We start from the raw sequence: 21,196 nt of genomic DNA on the forward strand, positions 1-21,196 counted from the left end.
TACCATTTATAAGCAAAGTACCCTTTAGCAATGACCTCAGAGGGGTCATTTTAAGTACAGAGTTTGAAAAAAGGCACTCCTATGGACTGCTATTAGATTCAAATTTGCTTGAAAAAAAATAGTACCTGTAAAATAGCAGTTTGTAAATCTGAATTTCAAATTAAAATAATATAATAGTTTAAAAAAATATTTGTTTTTTTCTATAATAGACATTTTTGTTTTAAAAACAAATAGCTTGCCATAAGATCCTAGTTTGCCAGTGTCCTAAGTGATGCAAGTATACGCAAGAATTCTTTCATGTGATACAAGTATATACCAGAAGAAACTGGAAAGAACCCAAAGGTTTTTGGCAACAAAAGGTTTTAACCTACTGCTGATTCAGCACTAACTTAAGTAGAAAGAATCCCCAGGGTGCATGTGCTTCACCAATTTAGAGTGAAACTTGGTCTAAATATGTTTATTAGTATGTAATCAGAAGAAAACTTGTATCTCTCAGTTACCTTCTCAAAGCAAAATCACAACCCGGAAGTTGCTACTACCTTTTAAACTTGTTTTAAATTCTTCTCAAAGTTACTGACTGGGACTTGCAAGTTCCAAGTCAATTATCTCAAGTCCTCACAATAGTGTTAATTTCAGTTAATTTTCTTTCCATGGAGAGATTCTGCAAGAATTTCAAAGCTATCATTTTAAAAACTGCCACAAAAATAGTACTAGTTTAAAAAACAATGGTAATTACTGCTCTGGCACAATGAAGCTGACTGATTATGCAATTTAAGTTAATGACAGCCAGTAGTCAAACCTGACTCTAAAAATGAAAGGGGGAAAAAATCTGTCATTAAGCCAATTTTGCACCTTCCTGTAAAAAAGATCACAGTTCTAGATAAGGAATCATGTTTTGACTCTATAATAATGACACAGTACCACAATCCATTTAAACCTTGACAGTAAGATTTTTATAACTTTTTTTTAAAAGATTTTATTTATTCATGAGAGACAGAGACAGAGACAGAGAGAGAGAGAGAGGCAGAGACATAGGCAGAGAGAGAAGCAGGCTCCATGCTGGGAGCCTGATGTGGGATTCTATCCCAGCACTCCAGGATCACACCCTGAGCCAAAGGCAGATGCTTACCCGCTGAGCCATCCAGACATCCCCCCGCCTTTTATTTTTAAAAATTTTATATTTATTCTTGTTTATATTTTAAAAATTGCTCTTGCAAAGCCAGTTTAAAAAAAAAAAAAAATCAGGGGATCCCTGAGTGGCTCAGTGGTTTAGCATCCGCCTTCAGCCCAGGGCGTGATCCTGGAGTCCCGGGATCGAGTCCTTCATCGGGCTCCCTGCATGGAGCCTGCTTCTCCCTCTGCCTGTGTCTCTGCCTCTCTCTCTCAGTCTTTGTCTCTCATGAATAAATAAATAAAATCTTAAAAAAAAATCATTCAAGAAAACTAGGAAAAGTTAAAAAAAAAAAAAAAAAAAGAAAGACGAAATCCCAAACAATAATCCGAAACCTGAAGTCATTCAGTGTTGCCAGGGTACAGGTTAATGGGGACTTTCATACTGCTGGTAGGAGTGTGTCAATCAGTACAACCTCTTAAAAAGGGACTTTTAGGAATACCTATTAGAATTTATACAGCCCATACTTTGGATCACATTTTTCTACTTCTAGGATGTTTACTTGTAGAAATGCTCCCATAAGGATACAAAGAGATGTGTGTAAGAATGTATTTGTGTATAAAGATACAAAACCAAGAACTCAAAAGTCTAACAATAGGAGATTGATTAAATCAGCTTTAGTGCAGCCATTACCTAAAAACCTGGCATAGACAGGAGCAGAGGATCAAAGGCTGGGTGTCAGGGTAACCTTGTATTTCAAGATCAGATAGATTCCAGAAAACCAACAGGTAAGTGATGAGAGCATCTTCAGAGTAGGAAAAAAATGTGAGGGGTAAGATGAGGACCAAGAACTGGCCAACTATCCAGCAATGAAAATTATGACTGGCATCAAGTGGATTTACAGGTCTTGAGGGGACCTGAGCATCATGGGAGTCAGATGACAGAATGAGAAGAGAGGAAGTGAAATCAGTGAATACAGACAAATCTTTCAAAGAATGATGCTACAAAGGGGAGTAAGGTGGTTACTGGAAGGGGTTCTGGTTTTTAAAATATAAACTATTACAGCATATATGAACGCTGATGGAAGGAATCCCAAGAGAGAGGAAGCAATGCAACAGTGGTTAGAATGTTGCTATATGAACTGAGTTAAATGTCCTGGGAATAGACACTATCTTTTCCTCATTTCTAATGGTAAGATCAAAACAAAACCCAAAAATATCAACTTCTTGATCCATAAAAACAAAAGTAAGGGATTTAGCTTTGCAATTTTCTCTCATCTTGGGGGGATTTACACTGCCAATAAAGACTGATATTGTATCTGTAAGTTCATATGAATGGTCTGTTAATAAGAAAACTACTTAATCATGCTGCTTGTTTGAAGCAATTTTGTACTTCCAAACATAAAAGGTAAGGAGCATTATTTAAATTTTAATTTTTTAAAAAGATTTATTTATTTATTTATTTATTTATTTATTTATTTATTTGTTCATTCATTCATTCATTCATTCAGGAGAGACACACGCACACACACACAGAGAGAGAGAGAGGCAGACTGACAGACACAGGCAGAGGGAGAAGCAGGCTCCATGCAGGGAGCCTGACGTGGGACTTCATCCCTGGGTCTCCAAGATCACATCCTGGGCCGAAGGCAGCACTAAACTGCCAAGCCACCAGGGCTGCCCGGTAAGTAGCATTTTAGTAAAACACACTTACAGTAGAAAATAGTTATAATACAATCATTTAATGTTAAAAAGCGATCAACCTCAACTGTCATATAGTGTTCATCAATTTTAGTAAACACCAAGATAAAAACTCAACCATCAGGAAAGATGCCTTTGTCTCTGCCTCTGTGTGTCTTTCATGAATAAATAAATCTTAAAAAAAAAAAAGTAAAAACCATATTTGAGACAAAGCAAATAAAGAGGTATTTATTATGGAAATATGGGATAACAATCTCTTAGGGAAAATACCAATGTTATATAATTTGCTACAAGAGCTTGCTTTTACTCAATGCTGAGAATTATTAACTACAGTTGAGAAATTACATATGTTAAGGAACAAAGGAAAGACAAGTGGACTATATGCAGGGAGGCCCTGCTTAAGGATTAAAACAGAATTTTCAGAAGAATGAAATGTAAACATGGAGAATGAACAAAAAGTTAAAATCAGAGTTTACGAGCTCACTTCTCTCTGTGAGAAATTAATCATTTTAAAGTAGAAATAGAAGCAAGCACTGGCCCGTGTGCCCAGAAAAAAGTGACAAGCTTCATGACACTTAAATGACAGGCACTATCAGAAACCATACAGATAGAAACTTGCTCAGGAAAACTGCAATTTAGAAGAGTGAGCTTCTCTAAATAATGGCTTCAAAGATAGTCCTTAGAGTTTCAAAGGCCCCCGTTCGTGCACTTTTCCACAAAGATGGTCTCTTAAATGCAAAAATAATTTCTTACACAACTGTACAAAACAAAATAAAGGAAACAACAATAACAAAACCTTTATTCATTAAAGTTGGCACCCGTTGTAGGGAATGGTCTGTGTCCTTAACCATCTATCTTCCTGTTAAATCTGATCACTAAAGTAAGGTTGGTTTATTCCCAGCCACCCCCATGCAAGTAACAATGATGCAGCAATGCCATCTTATTACTCCACCAACTTGCTTATTTCAGAACCCAATTTAAGCAGGATTTAGTCATTCGAAACAGCGCCAAGAGGCTCATTATTTGACTTAATTCTTTTTTTATTTTTAAGACTATCTGGATAATGTGTTTATTGTAACAAAGATAATCCAAGCTAGCAAAGTATACAAAATTAAAGAAAAATCACAGTCATCATTAGACACCTCTGCTTATTTCCCTCTTTTCTCCCGAGGTAACCGCTGTTAGTAGAAAAGTAGTTAATTTTTCTTCTCACTTGCTAATTCATGGGGGAAAAAAGGCCTTTCTTTCACAAAAGGGAACTGTGATAGTTAATTGTGTGCATTACCATGGCTAGGCCTCAGTGCCCTGATAGTAGGTTAAACATTATTTTGGGATGTTTCTGGATGAGGTGTTTGTGGAGGAGATTGGCATTTAAATCAATGGACTTTGAGTAAAACAGACTACCCTCCATGTGGGTGGGCCTCATTCAATTAGTTGAAGGTCTAACAGAACAAAGACCAAGAAGTAATCATGCCAGCAGATAGCCTTTGGTTCTATTTCTCTGGAGAACCCTGACCAACACAAGGGTCATTCTAAGTGAATTATGTGCAATGTGACTTTCACTTAACACTACCATTGTTCCAGGTGGCAGACTGCAGATTGTCCATTCTTAGCCTTTTCCTCATCTTGTGTAGACATGTGCTACGGAAATCAAGGGAATCAAGTACTTCCTTTATGACTCCCCTAGAAGAGTACTGCTGGAAACCTTGTGTCCTTTGGACTTTGTCCCATGCTGATTTTGCTTTATATGTATCCTTTTGCTACAACAACCTAAAGCTGTGAGTACAGCTGTATGCTGAGTCCTCCCAGAGAATCATGGATTTTGTAGGGATGGTCAAGTGACTGTCTTGGAAGTTTTACTGATGGCTCCTAGGGGAGTCTCCTGCCCTTCTGATGCAGGTATCACTTCTTCCTGAGGACCCAGGACCTGGAGGGATAGCCATCACCAGGTGTGACCACATGGAACAAACGTGAAGATCAAGCTAATTTACCAAGGAGACTGAATAGGAGAGAAAGGAGCTCGAGTCCTTGATGGCACAAGCCCTGAACTATGAAACCAAAAGAAACCTTTGCTTTTGCCACCATTTGATGGATTTTGTTATCTGCAATAAAAATGTTCCTTTAAAAATAACTATGAGGGGATGTCTGGGTGGCTCAGTGTTTGAGCGTCTGCTTTCAGCCCAGGGCATGATCCTGGAGTCTTGGGATCGAGTCCCACATCGGGCTCCCTGCATGGAGCCTGCTTCTCTCTCTACCTAGGTCTCTGCCTCTCTGTGTCTCTTTCATGAATAAATAAAATCTTAAAAAAAAAAACCAAACTATGAGTATTCTACAGTAGGAAACACTACCACATAATCATTTCCCCTCTTGATAGTCATTCATTTTCAAAAAATGTTTATTGGGATGATGTGCAGAAAACAGTTACCCTAGGCATAGCTGTTATCCTTTGAAAAGTGGGTCCTTGGCTAGAATCTGGGTTAGATTTTGGAAGGGTTCCCACTGCCCTGAGAGAAGCGACTCATTGTGCCTAAACTGTCTGTACAATGTGGTTTATGCTCAACATGTGTTTTCCTCCTGGGAGCCTGTAATTTTGATACATGCCAGGCAGAGACTGGGTACATGACTGGTCTCCATTAAAAACTCCAAGCACTGGATCTCTAATGAGCTTCCCTAGAAGGTTACATTTCACCTATGATGTCACATGTGCTACCGGAATCAAGGGAATCAAGTACTTCCTTTATGACTCCCCTGGAAGAGTACTGCTGGAAACCTTGTGTCCTTTGGACTTTGTCCCATGCTAATTTTGCTTTGTATGTATCCTTTTGCTACAACAACCTAAAGCTGTGAGTACAGCAGTACGCTGAGTCCTCCCAGAGAATCATGGATTCTGGGGAGGTCTTGGGGACCTCTGAAGTCAGCTAGCATCAGAAGTAGGATTTGCTAGGCTGACACTCACTCACTGAAACATGATGAAAGCAGTGTTTGGGAAAGGAAGGGTAGGGGACAGGGTATGATGAATCTCTGGTGGTCAGGTGGTTACAGGGCTATCCATGGTACACAGCAGCAGCAGCAGCAGCAGCTGAGCTGTGTGCTGTGAGAGGTAAAAGTTAATGGTGGAACCTGAAAATGATAGATCCTACTCTCTGCTTGAGAGTAGGCTAGTTGCTTTTGGCCATGGTGGCTAAAGTGATGCCTTTGGGTTTTATTTTATCCGCCAGATAGGAGAAAGGGCTCCCAAATTCCCAAAGGTAAGTGGGCCAAAAATGTTAAAAGTTTACAGTGCTCTCTCCTCCAAGTGGGGTAGAGGGAAGACGGGGTTAAGAGGGAGTAAAACCAGGTCCTAATGATGTAGGAATGATGTTGGGATTTGGAGCCGATGGCCAAGAAAGAATTCTTGAGATGTCTTTGGTGCAAAAAGGTGGTTTTTTAAAGCAAGAGGACAGGACCATGAGCAGAAAGAACTGCACCAGGGTCACCAGGAGTGGCCCATGATAGACTTTCAAGTTGGGAGGGGGTTAGGGAGAGCATAAGTCTCTCAGGAATTTTGGAAGCAAGGTTTCCAAGACCTGGAGGGGGCTAGCTGTTGTGGGGGTGGGGGGAGAAGGTCATTTATTACTGTCTAATAAAATCTGAGTCATGAGATCTTTCAGATGTATATCAGTGGGTCATCTAGTTGGGGGATGATTGCCAACATATATCTTGAGAAGTAGAGATAAAGGAAGTTTCCAAAGGCATTTTTGTATGTTAAGTAGACTTACAGGGTTCTGGGGGTCGGGCTAAGATTGCCTTTTGCCCTTAGCAAAGTATGAACATTGAGGCAGCTGAGTTCCTAGAAGAATGTCACTCTGCCTGTTTCAAGGACTTGTCAATGGGCTATAAGTAGTAAGGAAATTTAATTTTTCTTTTGCTTTTGTTTCCCACATCACTAGGGCTGGAGTAAAATTTTAGATAAAGCAGAAAGAAAAGAGAAGAAGCCTGCTCTCCAGGAGGTTTTTTTTTTTTTTTTTTTTTTAGTCTAGCTGTTGCTGCAATGGCCTCCCCCACTCCCCCTTCCTCCCCTGCATTCCAGCCAGGATCTTCCCTGGCAGCTGTAAAGTTAACATGTAAATACTGAATTTACTTCCTGGCAGTTCCAGTAAATTTGCAATAAGAAAAAAAAAAGTAATTCTTTTAGTGGCTTTGTATTTCCTGGTTATTGCAAATGCATGCATGATAAAAATTGATAATGTTAAATGCTTACATGCCTGAGGAATCATCCTGATCAGGGGAAGCTGCAAAAAAGAAATGTGTTAGTGGGACAAACTTCCTTGCTTTTTGCCGCCAGTGGGCGGGTTAGAATTGAAACTCTTGAGTACAGAACAAGCCTCTGTAATTGCTGGGTTTTGCTATGGAAGATATGGATGTTTGCTTAGTGCAGCCCTGTAGAAAAGGAGACAAGAGGACAGATGTAATCTACAGATGGAAACACACTTTTGGAGTCCTACAGAGGTTTTAGTTGGCTTCTGAAGGTAGAGTACTGACCTTAGAGCCTGATGGGCATATATGTGTGTGGAGGCAGGGAGAGAGAAACAGAGAGAGAGACAGGGCAAGCTTGCATACGCAAGTGGGAGCCCAAAGGCTGACGAGACAAAGGCGTGGCACAGCCTCACATACCACTTGGATGTTATGGCCCTCCAGCATCTTGCCTTTGCTGCTGGAAAAAAAAAAAAAAAGCCCCTGGCTTTCTAAAAATCCTGAATTCATAGATCGTATTTGCTTGGACTTGATTTTAAGGTAAAACGTGATGCTGTCTGGCATAGGCTTCCTGCCTCCATGTGAGCTGGACCAAACCGAGAGCAGGCACAGGCTCAACAAACAGATCTCAGACTCTGACCTCCGTACATTACGCCACCTCTCTGGGGGGCCCCATACTGTGAGAAAAATTGTGAATGCCTGCCTGGCTGGACTGTCTGAGTCACACACAAATGGTCACAGGACAGGGCTGTTCTTTGATGGGACCGTCTGAAGTCAAGCTGCTGACTGGCTCTGTATTTCTGCTACAGAGGCTAACCATATTCTTAACTATTGTCTGAAGCTGTAATTTGGGAGAAGATACATCACAGGGACTGTGACCCTCTATTTGCTCCTGACAGTTCGAACGACAGAGGGACTACTGGCCCCCATGGAACAGGTCTTAACTTGTGTCTGGCTCTCCTCATGAGCTGCCATCTCCAACAAGGGACTGATTACCTGACTGCTTCCCTCATCTCTCTCTCTCCTGCATACATCTTAGTGCCATCTGATTATTCAATGCAGTTGTCCTTAGAGAGGGAATGATCTTTTCCAGACTGCTTACTGGATAAGTGATCAGGGTGAAAGGGGTGCGAGGTTACATAACCCCACTTTGAAATTTTTTGAAAATTCGGGATTTTTGTCCTGACCAATTTTTGAACATGATGTTTTTCTGGCTCAGCTGTATAAAAATACTTTTCTGTGAAGATATTTTGCCCCTCATACAGCATCCCTTCAAGCAAAAGGATTGGATGAGGGTAGGGGATGACTGAGAAAATATAAAATTATGATTACTGAATAGAAACACTGATTTTGTAACAACCAAGGGAAAGAAACTGAAGCCCCCTGCACCTGGAGAGGCACCAGTGAAGGAAAAAGGAATTATGATGTTTGGTTTTTGAAACTATTTCTGGAAGCTTCTTCCCGTTCCCAAAGGAAAACTCTCCATGTACCTTTCGAAGCTATTGAGAGTGATTCAGATTGAGGAGCCTGTGCTCATACCAGACAGGGCTATGAGGCAGCAGGAGGTGGCTCAGCCTCTGCACTTACCATGCAGAAAACCTCCAGATGTTTGTTGTCCACACTCATGAGGTGGATGAACTGGTGTTATGGACAACAAAACTGCTTGGAACTATGTGGCAGTCTCTCTGAAACTAAAAACTGAACTAAATTACTTGGACTGGAAACTCAAGGACAAGATAGCCATGGTAGAAGGCCACATTATCCTGCCTAACATATGTCTTGCTTGGGGTGCCCCAATGATGGTAAACTCTTTGTTTCTAGGGCTATCACATGTGCCCTCTGGGACTGTATTTTTAACGTGCTCCCTGACTATCACACCACCACCTCAGTTTCAACTTACTGGCCAGTTGTGCTGGGATAGAAATGATGGCTTATGCCTAGGTAAAAAAATTAATATAGATATTTAAGGAAGAAGCCATCTGGCTAAGGCAGGCCTTTATGATTAATGGGATTTGTTAATTGGCTAAGTCCAGGACTCATAATTGAAATCAGTATTGCAGATTGGCCACTCTTTATTGTCTGGGTCTTACTGAGAGTAACTGTGCTGTAAAGACAAGATGGCCAATGACCAGGGGGTAGACTGTGCAGAGAAGAGTTCACATAGCAGGCTTAAACTTCTGTCCTTGAAAAGGTGTATTAGGTTAGCCCTTGGCTAGAGACTGGGAACTTAAGATTTTGGAAGAGTTCCCACTACCCTGTTATGAGTGACTCATCCCAACTGTACAAACAATATGGTTTATGGTGAACACCTGCTTTCCTTCTGTAAGTCTGAAATTTTGGTATGTGCTAATAAGCATGACTAGGCCCCTAAAACGACTCCAGATATTAGGTCTCTAATCAGTGCTCCTGGTAGGTAGGATGTCACACATGTTGTCACAACTTGTTGCTGGGTAAATTAAATATCTTCTGTGTGACTCCCCAGGAAGTGGACCTTTGGAGGCTTGTATCCGGTTTTCCCAAGACTTCACCCATGCACCTTTCTCTTTACTGATTTTGCTTTGTGTTCTTTTGCTGTAATAACTCATAGCTGTACGTATGACTACATGCTCAGTCCTGTGAGTCTCAGAGAGAATCATCAAGCTGGAGGTGTGGTCCTGGGAATCCCAGACACAAGTGGAATTAAGTCTGAAATAGTCAACAAACAGCAAGAAGGCAAGTGTGGCTGAAGCCATGTGAGTGAAAGGAAGTGGCAGATGATGAAGTCAGAGGGGCTTGATCATGTAAGGCGTTTTTGGACTTCATTCTGAATGTGATAGGAAGCCACTGGAGGCTGTAAACAGAAAGGAAAAGTTGTCTGGCTGCTAAGAGAACTGACATAAGGGGGAAAGGAGGAGAGCAGGGACACCAAGCAGGAAGTTCTTACAGACATGAGACTCTTCAACTGCCCTTGGGTGGTTCAGATCTGCTTCAAAAAGGAGAAACTTATGTTCATCTTTAAAGATAAGTAGAAATACAATTAACTTGGGCAAGGGGGTGAGGAAGGTAATTCAAGCAGTAGGAAGAACTTGTACAAAGACTTAGAGGCATAAACTGCATGGTGTATTTGAAGATTGGTGAAGGGTCTGATATAGCTGCAAGAGGGTCCTGGGCAGAGATGCAGGAGATGAAGGTACAGAGGACAGCAGGCATACTGCACGTGGAAGCTTTTGGGAATCATACTAAGGAGTTTCATTTCACAGGCAAATGGGGAGATAATAAAGGGTTGCATATAGGGAAGCTATGGATTTTGGGTTTTAGGAAGATCAATTTGGCAGAGATATGGATGAAAGGCCAACAAAGGAAGCAAGTTTAGAAGTTAAATTTCATACTGCCCAGTTCTAATGTAGTTGGGACTGCACACAAAGCCATGCCTATGTAATTTATGTTATACATAAACAGAGAGGTGATGTGTTAGAATCATGTTAGAAACATGCTGACCAAAGACTTTCTGGCAGACACACTAAAGGTATTTACTACCAGGAGGGTCCTCCTTACCTATGGAATCCTTTAGCAGGATGTATGTTGTGTGTCTAGAATGCTCATTATACATAAACCCGGGAGGTATATATTTATGACAAATGACTTCCTAGAAAATATCACACAAACTATGCAGTTATCAGAGAATAAAATGGAGAGGTTTCATAATGGAAACAGCTCCCTTTCACGAAGTGACATTCCATATGCATCGTTTAGAAGCCTCATATGTTAAAATCTGGGCCAGGGTACATCCTCATTGAGGTAAGCAGGACCTGGGAGTAGTGCTGGCAGTCACAGACTTCTTAACACTTCACCTATATCTCTAAAAATATTAGTCAAGTTTGGTACTAAGATCTCTGATTTTTTTTTTTTAAGATTTTATTTAATTACTCATGAGAGACACAGAGAGAGAGAGAGAGAGAGAGAGAGAGAGAGAGGCAGGCAGAGACACAGGCAGAGGGAGAAGCAGGCTCCATGCAGGGAGCCTGACATGGGACTCACTCCCAGGTCTCCAGGATCAGGCCCTGGGCTGAAGGCAGTGCTAAACCGCTGAGCCACCCAGGCTGCCCAGATCTCTGATTCTTTAGAGTCCACAGTTTGTCAATCTGACCCATTGGGTTTTCTCACAGTATTTCATTTGAACTGGAAGAACTAGGATGAATGATACTTTAAGAGCTACCAGTACTGACAACTCAGTTGTCAATGCATGTCCCTGATGTCTAGACTGATGCCTAGATTGTAGTGTCTAAATACAATTTCACACTTAAAGGAATCTGGGTGTTTGTTTTGTTTTTTGTTTTTGTTTTTGTTTTTTTTAGAAATGGCTGATTCATTTCTGGATTAGGAAATGTAAAGAGATGAATTTAAGATGTCCCATCTTGCCTAAAGAGAAAAAAGTTAAAAAGTCACCTATGATTAGTCAAAAGAACAAAAGTATGGACTTGAAGGGACTCTCAGTATGCAATAATGGGATAACTGAGCAATGAAAAAGAAGGACTGCAACTGTGTGAAGCAAATATACGTGAAACCCATGGATCTGGAATGATGCTCAGAAGCAAACAGAAACAAACAAACAAACAAACATGTACTTACTGGCCTCCTTTGGAGGTTGCTAGGGCATCAAATTATTTGAAAATATTTCAAGGGAAAGAACCAAGCATTTATCCTGCCTGTAAGGACTGTGTTTCAGAACAAGCAAATAATTGATAAGGCAAAGTTTGTCTTTATAAAAGAATCCTAGGTAACACGTGCTGGAGGAATTATACACTAGAAAGCCATCACTTTGCAATTCCTAAAGAAATAATGGACCCAGCCAACAAATGGTTGTCAAAACCTCTAGGTGAAAGATCAGTGAGGGTACTCTGAATGGCTGGATCAGGCTGACAGGACCCAGCCTCACTGATCAATTACCAGAAGTGGGACAAACCAGATCCTTTATGCTTCTGGATGTAATGTCATAGAAAGTACACAGCACTCTATGAGATAGTCTCAATAAAAAAACAGAGCGACAGGGCAGCCCCGGTGGCTCAGTGGTTTGGCGCCGCCTTCAGCCCAGGGTGGAATCCTGGAGACCCAGGATTGAGTCCCATGCCAGGATCCCTGCAAGAAGCCTGCTTCTCCCTCTGCCTGTGTCTCTGCCTCTTTCTCTCTCCCTATGCCTCTCATGCATAAATAAATAAAATCTTAAAAACAAAAACAAAAAAACAGCTACATCCATACCTCAGCCTCTAGAGTTAACTTCCAGCATACAGACTAAATAGCAGATGGTGGAAGAAGTCCAATGACAAGGATATGACCAGCTCGATCCAGAATGTGGGAGATTGTATAGTACAAGGGACATTATTTTAACAAATAAAATGAAATAAAAAACAAAAGAGAACTTTTACAGATAAAGAGAAACCAAAGATCTTAGTGTGGATACTGGTTTAAACAAATCAATTCTAAAAAGATATTTGAAACACAGGGAACACTGCAGAGAGACTGGATGATTAAGGAATCATAGCTAATTTTGCTGGGTGTTAAAATACCATTGTCATTTCGTTGGGGAAAAGAAAAGACACTTTTAGAGATATGTGCACAGGTGAAATAATGTGGAATCTGCTATAAATACTCTAGGAAAGCAAAAAGATGTGTATGGGGTGGCAGAGATGCAGCAAGAGAGAATGTGAATGGCTACTGACCCTGGATGATGGGCACAGAGGGTCATTATACCCTTCTCTGTTTTGAAGTCTCCTTCATAAAAAATTAAAAAGAATGAATTAAACTATAGTATTTGGCAAAAATTTAAAAATGGTAATACATAATTGGCTGAGGCACAGGAAAAGGAGTTGTTTCAAATGAAGTAAACAGAATTACTTTTCTGAAGAATAATTTAACAGTATGGGATCAAATGTCTTTTAAAATTTTACATTCAGTCCAGCAAATTTACTTTAAAAAACTGAGAAAATTTTCATAGGTATGCACAAAGGTACATCTAAAATGATATCACAGAAAAAAAATAGTAAGCAATCTATTTCTAACTTATGGTATATTTATATGTAAATTTCAAAAAAGTTTTATTTATTTAAGTAATCTCTATGCCTACCATGGGGCTTGGACTCATGACCCTAAGATCAAGAGTCACGTGCTTCTCCAAATGAAGCAGCCAGCTGCCCCACCTGTAAAATTTTTGATAGCCGTTAACTATCAAATTGTAAAATAATACTAATGATTGGGAAAATGTTCAAGATAAACTGTTAAGCACAAAATGCGGGCTGTAAAAAGATATATATAAATATATCCAATTTAGTCTTCTTAAAACTATACATTTAGAAAAGAGCCTGAAAGAGTTTTCTTCATGATGTTAATATCTCTGATGTCTAGTTGATGGGATTAAGATACTTTAAATTTTTTTAGACATGATTTATCTATTCATGGGCATGGATATTTGTAATAAAAAAACTCTACTTTTGAAAAAAATTGTATTTTTGAAAGGTAAAATCTTAATCAATTTCCAAAAGTGGCAGTAACAGAATACTAAGTGGGTGATCTTTGAAATAATAAACAAAGGACAGAAGGTTGGTGAAACAGGGCGGAGTGGATTAATAATTAATTTTTAGAAGGATAGGTATTTAGCACACTCTATTGTGAGAAAGAGAAATTTTAAATTTAAAAACAGAGAGTGTCAAGAAGGTAAAAAGTTAGAAAGGGGATCAAAGTTTATGTTAGATAAACAACTACATCAATTTCCTAGGGAGATTGAGAAGGTTAAAGCAGTAAAAATCCTAACATAATTCTGAAAATAACCAGGGTAGCATATTAGACTATCATTCTTGAGTTTACATTTTGTGTACCACTTGGGCAGATAATTACATACTAGAGTATGAAAAGAGGATGTTAGGATATTACTATAGTACAAATGCAATTTTGATGATTAAATTCAGCTTACATAACTTGGGTCAAATCTGTTAAGTGAATAACTGGCATATAAAAATCTAGTGGGCAGCCCAGGTGGCTCAGAGGTTTAGCGCTGCCTTTAGCCCTGGGCGTGATCCTGGAGACCTGGGATCGAGTCCCATGTCAGGCTCCCCGCATGGAGCCTGCTTCTCCCTCTGTCTGGGTCTCTGCCTCTCTCTGTCTCTTATGAATAAATAGTATCTTAAAAAAACTTTCTAGGAAGTCATACTATATTCTACACATTACATGTGCTTCATAATCAATAAGACCAGACTTCTGCATCTTTGTATGCTAGTTTAAGATTTCAGTTGTCTCCTTCCTAAGTTAGGCAAAAGCAAGGAAAATGTCCAGACTACCTTGTTTCCGTACTTTTGTTGGCTCTTCGTAGTCCTTGTTTTCTGAATTCGGAGATTCTAGAAAGCTGATTTCTTCTGTGACACTTTCCCCTTCTTGGCTCCTGAGGCTATCTTCCTCTTCTTGAATAGGTGATTCTAATTCTGATTCTTCTGAATCAAGAAATATTTGCCCAGCAACTACTCTGCCCGCTGTGCTGTGGTCCTTTACCGACTCATCTGATGGCAAAGGAGTCTGAGAATATAAAGTATTTTTAGTTTTCAAATAGTATCAGGACTGTCTCCAACCTAATCTGATTACTTTTACTAATCCAGATAGATCTCCTTCAGCTGTGAATGTGCCATACTTGCTCATCTCTCTAAACTCTGGTATGTGTTTATCACATGCCTTCATCACTTGCCTAACCTGATTCTTTCTTCCAATTTCAACGTAGATGTTATTTCCCCCAGGAGGCATTCCTTAACTCCGGAGGCCTGGATTAGGGTCCCCTATAAACTCCCAACATAGCTTATACTTCCACTATGAAAGCCCTGTGCTACAACTTTGTTTCTTATCTATATTCCCTCAAATCTAGAGATCAGAAATCATAACTGAATGGTCTCCTTGGATAAAAAAGTGTTATTCACTGAATCAACCAATTTAAATGCATTAGCTCAACAGATTTATAAAAATTGATATAAGTGAAAACAAATGGCAGAGGTTAAGTCTTCAAAATTAAACTAAAAACATAGGAATAAAATTGATCTCTCACTAGGCAGTAAAAATGTTATTGCCTTTAGGCTCCTACATACGCAGCACATTCAAGTTAAAACTAAACCTAACAACTAACATTCTGAATAAAAATAGTTATTATTTTCCTACAGGTCAGTTATTTCCCCCCACCCCCAGAAGAACTAGTGTATTGATACCAGCTACATTTTTCTTTTCTTTTTTTTTTTCTCTTAATCCAATTCTGTTGCCCAAAAGGGGAACAGGGGAATAGGATTTCCTATTCTAAGCCAAATAATTCATGCTTTTAAATTGGGCATCAAATACTGGTCAAGGCAAATTTTAGTACACACCTTGGAATCTAAGGATTCATCCTGACTGCCTTCTTCATCTGTAAAGAGATTTTAAGACAATTTTGTCATCCTTCTTGTTAGGAAATCACAGATATTGTTAAAACACTTGATAAATACAACAAATAATAATTAGACACTTGATAAATATATCTAGAATTATCTAAAAATTGGTTGTATTCAACAACTGTTCAGAAAAGATTAGGTAAAAGGAAAACAAGGGGCTATGTGGGGTGGTTCTTCCTCTTTTCCCAGGGAAAACACTAACTTCACCTGTCTTATGTATAGGAAGACCCACCACTACCACTACCACCAGACACTTCTTCAGATACCATCCAAAACTGTTCACATTTAGTCTACTACTGAGTTACTAAACTTATAAAAATAAATATCTGATTTTGTGGTTCAGGGTTCCACCTATTCTTTTCCTTTGCTTAGAATCTGGAGTCACTTAGCTTATTTTAGTGATTAGCATTTTATTGTTTATGAAAGATAGACACTAACAATTACTATCATGTGAGAGAGTTGCTAGACTAAGATATTTAGGATTTGTGTTCTACTCTACTGAAGAGTTAACCAGATAAAAGTAAAAAGCAGCACCATACCATCATGTACTCACTCATATGAGACCTATTAAGTAATCAATATCTCATATTCAATGAATAATAACTTCAGCCCCTGGTTACACCTTTCTTCCAAATTCATATCTGCTGCTTTGGCTTTGTCCAAGTTATGTTAATAGTCCTTCTACTATTCTGTTTTTCTGCTATTACTTCTATTCTGGACTTGTTATTCTTTTTCCTGATCTTATACAAATACATTGAACATAATGTCCATGTGTAAATGCTTGGTCATTGTATTCCTGGCCAGTTTAAAACAACAACTGCCAAATGATCTCTAGGTTTCCTTCTTATTCTTAAAATTATCTGATTTTATACAGGAGTGGGCTTCAGTTATAAGCTCATCAGCTATATGAGAAATTAACCAGTAGACAAAATGCTATAAAACCATGTGCTTTTTGCCAGAAAACTTGGTGTTGAGTTGCCATTTAACTTTACTTCATATGGCTACATCCTAAATATTATTCATAACTTGTAACTCTTTCAAGCATAAGAAAAACACCCTTTGGAATTTGTATTATCAAAGTAGTGAGCTAACTTTAAGAAGTATAACCAACTCATTATGTGTAAAATAACACAACACTATTTCACAGCATTTGTTTCTTTTGAATATTTGAGAAAACTAGTCTACCAGTGAGGTTTTGCCATATAAGAAAAGTGCTGTCAATTCAAAGAACACTTAAGCTGCTTTCACATTTACTACTTTTAAGCTACCTTCCAAATATGTTTATTTCTGATGGGTGGGGAATCAAGGGTACAGCAGGTATTAGTCCCACGGAACCCATAACATTTAAGTAGTGATGGCAGTTAATTAACAATCATTCATAGTGCTGATTTCTTCACAAGTTTTACCAAAAGCCCAAATTCTTACAGACAGTTCAAATTCCATTCTCAGTAAATCTTTGGATACAGGAAAAAAATTCATCTCTATTATATATCAAAGTTTTATGTGTGGATGTGTTTAAATAATCACAAACATTAACTAGTCTATCAAGAGCAGACATTAAATGTATAAATGTATACAGTATATCCCCAAACTTTAGATGAGCCAGAACTCTTAAATTACTAATCACTTAAATCATGAAATTTAGTACCTTGTCTCTCACAACAGATTACACATGTAGCTAATAGGTATATAAAGCAGTACCTATAAATAAATTTTAAAACATGTACATTTGAGATGTTACAAGCTATTAGACATTCAAGTAGCAAAATGTGTTTTTGAACTCCAAGAGACCTGGAAACCTGCAACAGGGTTATTTCACATGAATTGCATCATGCTTCTGTCTCTTCTCTCTTCAAACTAGGAATATATACTAATGTTACTGGTAAATAAGAGAATTCTTTCTCATTTACTAAACTGGGAAAGTCTACTCCAGATGGTAGTCTTAAAGCATAAGCTATTTTCTCTTTCAAACTGATATATTCATTCACAAGAACACTTTTATAGAAGTTGCTTATAATCAAGAAACTTCCGATAGGAAGTCATATATATATATAAAGAAAATAATAATGCTTTTAGCAGAATACAGACGTGAAGAAAAATTCATGTATGTATATATGTAAATAAAAGTCATGTATAAATAGTTATGTGTAAATAAAAATAATGCTTTTAGCAGAATAGACACAAAGAAAAAATGCAAAAGAATTCTCATTCAACAGCATCACATCCAAATTATAACGGTTTATATTACTTTAGTAATTGTAAAACTTCCTTTGAAAAAGATCAACTTTCATTTTTATTATATCAGCTCAACTGCAAAAAAGTACCAGGGATATTCTTTCAGGGAAAAGTAATCAACACAAATTCATTTTCCAATTTGTCACGTAAACCAGACTGACAGACCTTCAAACACAGAAGTCCTAAGAGTTTGAAGAGAGCAGACATCCCGTTCTATGCTTTACCACTGAATCTGTGCAGATCCTAAAATACTGATTTTTAATTACTCCAAAATCGAAGCCTGGAGAGCTAAGTTCAAACCTTGGCTTCATTACATATTAATTGTATACACGTGGTTCAATATAGCAAGGTTGGTCAGCCTCCTGTTTCTCAACCTGCCAAAAGAGAATACCACCATCTTCCCTATTGACTCACAATAATGTTTTAAGGAACAAAAGGACAATAAATTAAATACTGTCTGCAATCTGAAATTTACTCTTTGAATATCTGATAATAGAACTATTACCTGAAATACTTAGCAGAGAACCTAATTTAAAAGATTCTGTAACACTGTTTGGCATAAAGAAAAAAAAGCAAACCATTTGTCTCCTCCTGCTGAAAATAAGACAACATATATTTCTAAGTGAGAAAAATTATACATATGTGGAATATAAGAAATAGTGAAGGGGGCTATAAGGGAAAGGAGGGAAACTGAGTGGGGAAAAATTAGAGAGAGACACAAACCATGAGAGACTCCAAACTCTGGGAAACAAACAAAGGGTTGAGGAAGGGGAAAAGGGTGGGAGGGTTGGGGTGACTAAGTGATGGGCACTAAGGAGGGCACCTGATGGGATGAGCACTGGGTGTTATACTATATGTTGGCAAATTGTATTTAAATAAAAAATTTTAAAAATATATAAAGAATAAAAAAGAAAAACTATAACATCTTTCATTACTGAGAAAATGGAGAAATATACTTTTAGTCTTCTTTATGCACAGGAAAAAGAAAACTTTTCCAATAAAAGTGTCATATTTTTATATGCCTCTAAAGCAAGGTATGAAATAATAGCTACTAACAGTGATGGAGTCAAGATTCCCTTCATTGGCTGGGAATTATACCTGGTAATAAATGCACACCTGGTAATAAATACAACTTCCCTTGGGTAACCATTAATATTTAAACTTTAAGTCAAAGCAAAATTATGGCCCAGGACTTGATTTTTAAATAGGAGCAAATCTTTAAATCTAAACTAATAATCAGGCTGACTTTCTGTATAAATATGCAATTTAATGAGTAAAAAAAGTCCACTGAAAATCCATGTACTCAGTTTCTAAAGCTTTACCTCACGTAGGTGCTTTACCGTAATTGCACTTCATGTGAGCACAGTAGTGCCTTTATCACCTGTCAGCAGGCACATCTCTACTGTTTTTCGTTCAGGCTAAGTATGGGTCCTGCCTCTGCCAGAGAAAGGCTTCAGCACAGGTGAACTACAGTGGAAATCAGAGCAGACATTTCTCGAACCCAGTCCTCTGCTAACATCAACACAATCCAAAGATTTAACACTTTGGTATGAATAATCTTCTATTATAACATGCTGAGAGAGTCCAACTGTTGATTAAATGACTTCTTCAAGTACCATCTACACCGACATGAAGTTCTTTGGTATATGAAATCTAGTTAACAGAAGATGCAGGAAAGTGTTGAGGGCTTTAATTTTCTTTAAATTATGCAAATTGAATTATATTTTAGTTTCACACTATAGTGTGAAGAATTACTTGTGATGCTTGTTGAACTAGAGATACCCTGACCTGTTCCCGACCTAAAGCTGCGTGTTTAACAAATTCCTAAGGAATTCTGATGCAAGTGGTCTATGGTCCATCAGGTACTCTATCCGTTACACTCAACAGTTTCCTTTCATACTTCCTTTGGTCAAATAATTGGTAGCGGTGCTTCAAGAGTTATGGAGAGCTTTGAAGATGTGGTCATGAACACAAACCATCACTAAAAAGGGGGAAGGCAGACCAAAGCATGATGTTGGCAGTAAAGTAACTAGCATATGCTTGTTGCTTTTGAAATGGTATCTCAAACCACAATATGGATAGAATTTTAGGTTTAGACCTCTTATTTTAGAAACAGAATGACGTTATAGCATTGACTTACAACTAGGACAGATAATTTGGGGATTCAAATAACCATCTGGGAAATTTTCTGTTGAAGGGAAAAAAAAAAAAAAAAAAAAAAAAAAGGAGTTGACATTTATACCCTGCCTTGTTCCAAAAAAATTTAAAGCCACAGAACAGCTGTCTTGTTAACCAAACTGATTAAAATTCAAAAGCTTTATTGTACTAATTGTTTCTTTACCAACACTTAAAAACACTAAGTGCTTTTTTAAATTTTTTTTTTTTTATCAACACTTTCAAAATAGAAGTTTTCAGAGGTCGGCAGACTGAACTCTTAAAAAAGGAAAAAAATACATTTCAGAACCATAGTATTAATCTACCTGGGAAAATCAATTCAAAAGCACACGCATATACCAAAAAAAAAAAAAAAAAAAAAAAGAAAAAGAAAAAAAAAAGAGAAAATCAGCTGCTATCCATTTTAAGAATGTATACGGACCCAGATTTTCTCAAAAAAAAAAAAAAATCACAAAGTTTCTGTCAACAAGCATGGGGCAACTCAGAAACCCCGTGACAGCGATAAACACCACTTCCTCGGGGATATTTGCTCAAAAGGGGGTAGAGAGTGGACACAATCACATCAGAAGTCTTCATTTTTTTAAACAAAGAGGCAAGGGGCCACCTCGGGTGCTAAGCAAATCCATCAAACCACTGTCAACATCCTGGTTTTGATGGACCTGGCTCCGCTCAGGGATGACCCCAGGTGTGTCCATCAGTTCACTTACAAATCCCAAGCACAGAAGCGGTCCGAGAGTTGAGGAAGTTCCAGCACGGCTTGGGTGTCCCTGTGGATCTCGGCCAGCTGTCGGGATTCGTTCCCAGAGTCCGGTCCCCATTCGCGGGGAGTCGCGTAAAGTTTGTTAAGAGAGGAGAGGTGTGGGCGGGGTGGCCGCCCTTCCCTGCCGCCCCTCTCTAGCTCCCTCAACACCCCCTCTCGCCCAGGCCAGCCAAAGCCCGAGGGACGACAGCGACTGACGGGCCAGTGCGAGGTGTGACCAGAGAGAGTGAGTCTCCAGCCCGAGCCCCCGCGGCCCTGCCCCGGGATGGAGGCCGGGCGGGGCGGGGGGGGGGGGCGGTGGCTCCCGGCCTCTCCAGTCCGAGGGGGCGGATACTGACCCGAGGACGCCGAGGCCGAGCCCAGCAGCACCGCACAGAGCAGCAGCGTCAGCCCAACTCGGACCCGCATCCTGCTCGCGCGGCCGCTGCCACCCCTTGGAGCTGTCGCCTTCGCCTCTGCCACCACCGACTCAGGCACCGCCGCCGCCTCGCCGCTGCTCTTCCTGCTCTGGTCGCCTTCCTCCGCCCCTTCCCAGGCCTCCCTGCCCTAGTGC

General features: G+C 39.2%; 1 protein-coding gene and 1 non-coding gene across 3 annotated transcripts in view; both read right to left on the reverse strand.

The window, feature by feature from the left end:
• Positions 1-21,169, reverse strand: part of SEL1L (SEL1L adaptor subunit of ERAD E3 ubiquitin ligase) — a 56,858-nt gene extending 35,689 nt beyond the window's left edge. The window contains exons 1-3 of one of the 2 annotated variants that reach the window (XM_038545485.1): positions 20,982-21,169; positions 15,411-15,448; positions 14,352-14,583 (exon numbers count right to left, since the gene is read on the reverse strand). In XM_038545485.1, coding sequence (XP_038401413.1) covers positions 14,352-14,583; positions 15,411-15,448; positions 20,982-21,051 — 340 coding nt within the window. In that variant the 5' untranslated portion in view covers positions 21,052-21,169. The remainder of the gene's footprint in view (positions 1-14,351; positions 14,584-15,410; positions 15,449-20,981) is intronic. The other variant, XM_038545486.1, reaches the window with a different exon arrangement.
• MIR8884 (microRNA mir-8884) lies at positions 20,457-20,585 on the reverse strand. The gene has a single exon (NR_128843.1). It is a non-coding gene; the product is annotated as a microRNA mir-8884 (primary transcript).
• Positions 21,170-21,196: the final 27 nt, after the last annotated feature.

This window comes from Canis lupus, chromosome 8 (genome assembly GCF_011100685.1).
Source record: "Canis lupus familiaris isolate Mischka breed German Shepherd chromosome 8, alternate assembly UU_Cfam_GSD_1.0, whole genome shotgun sequence".
Classification (NCBI taxonomy): Eukaryota; Metazoa; Chordata; class Mammalia; order Carnivora; family Canidae; genus Canis; species Canis lupus.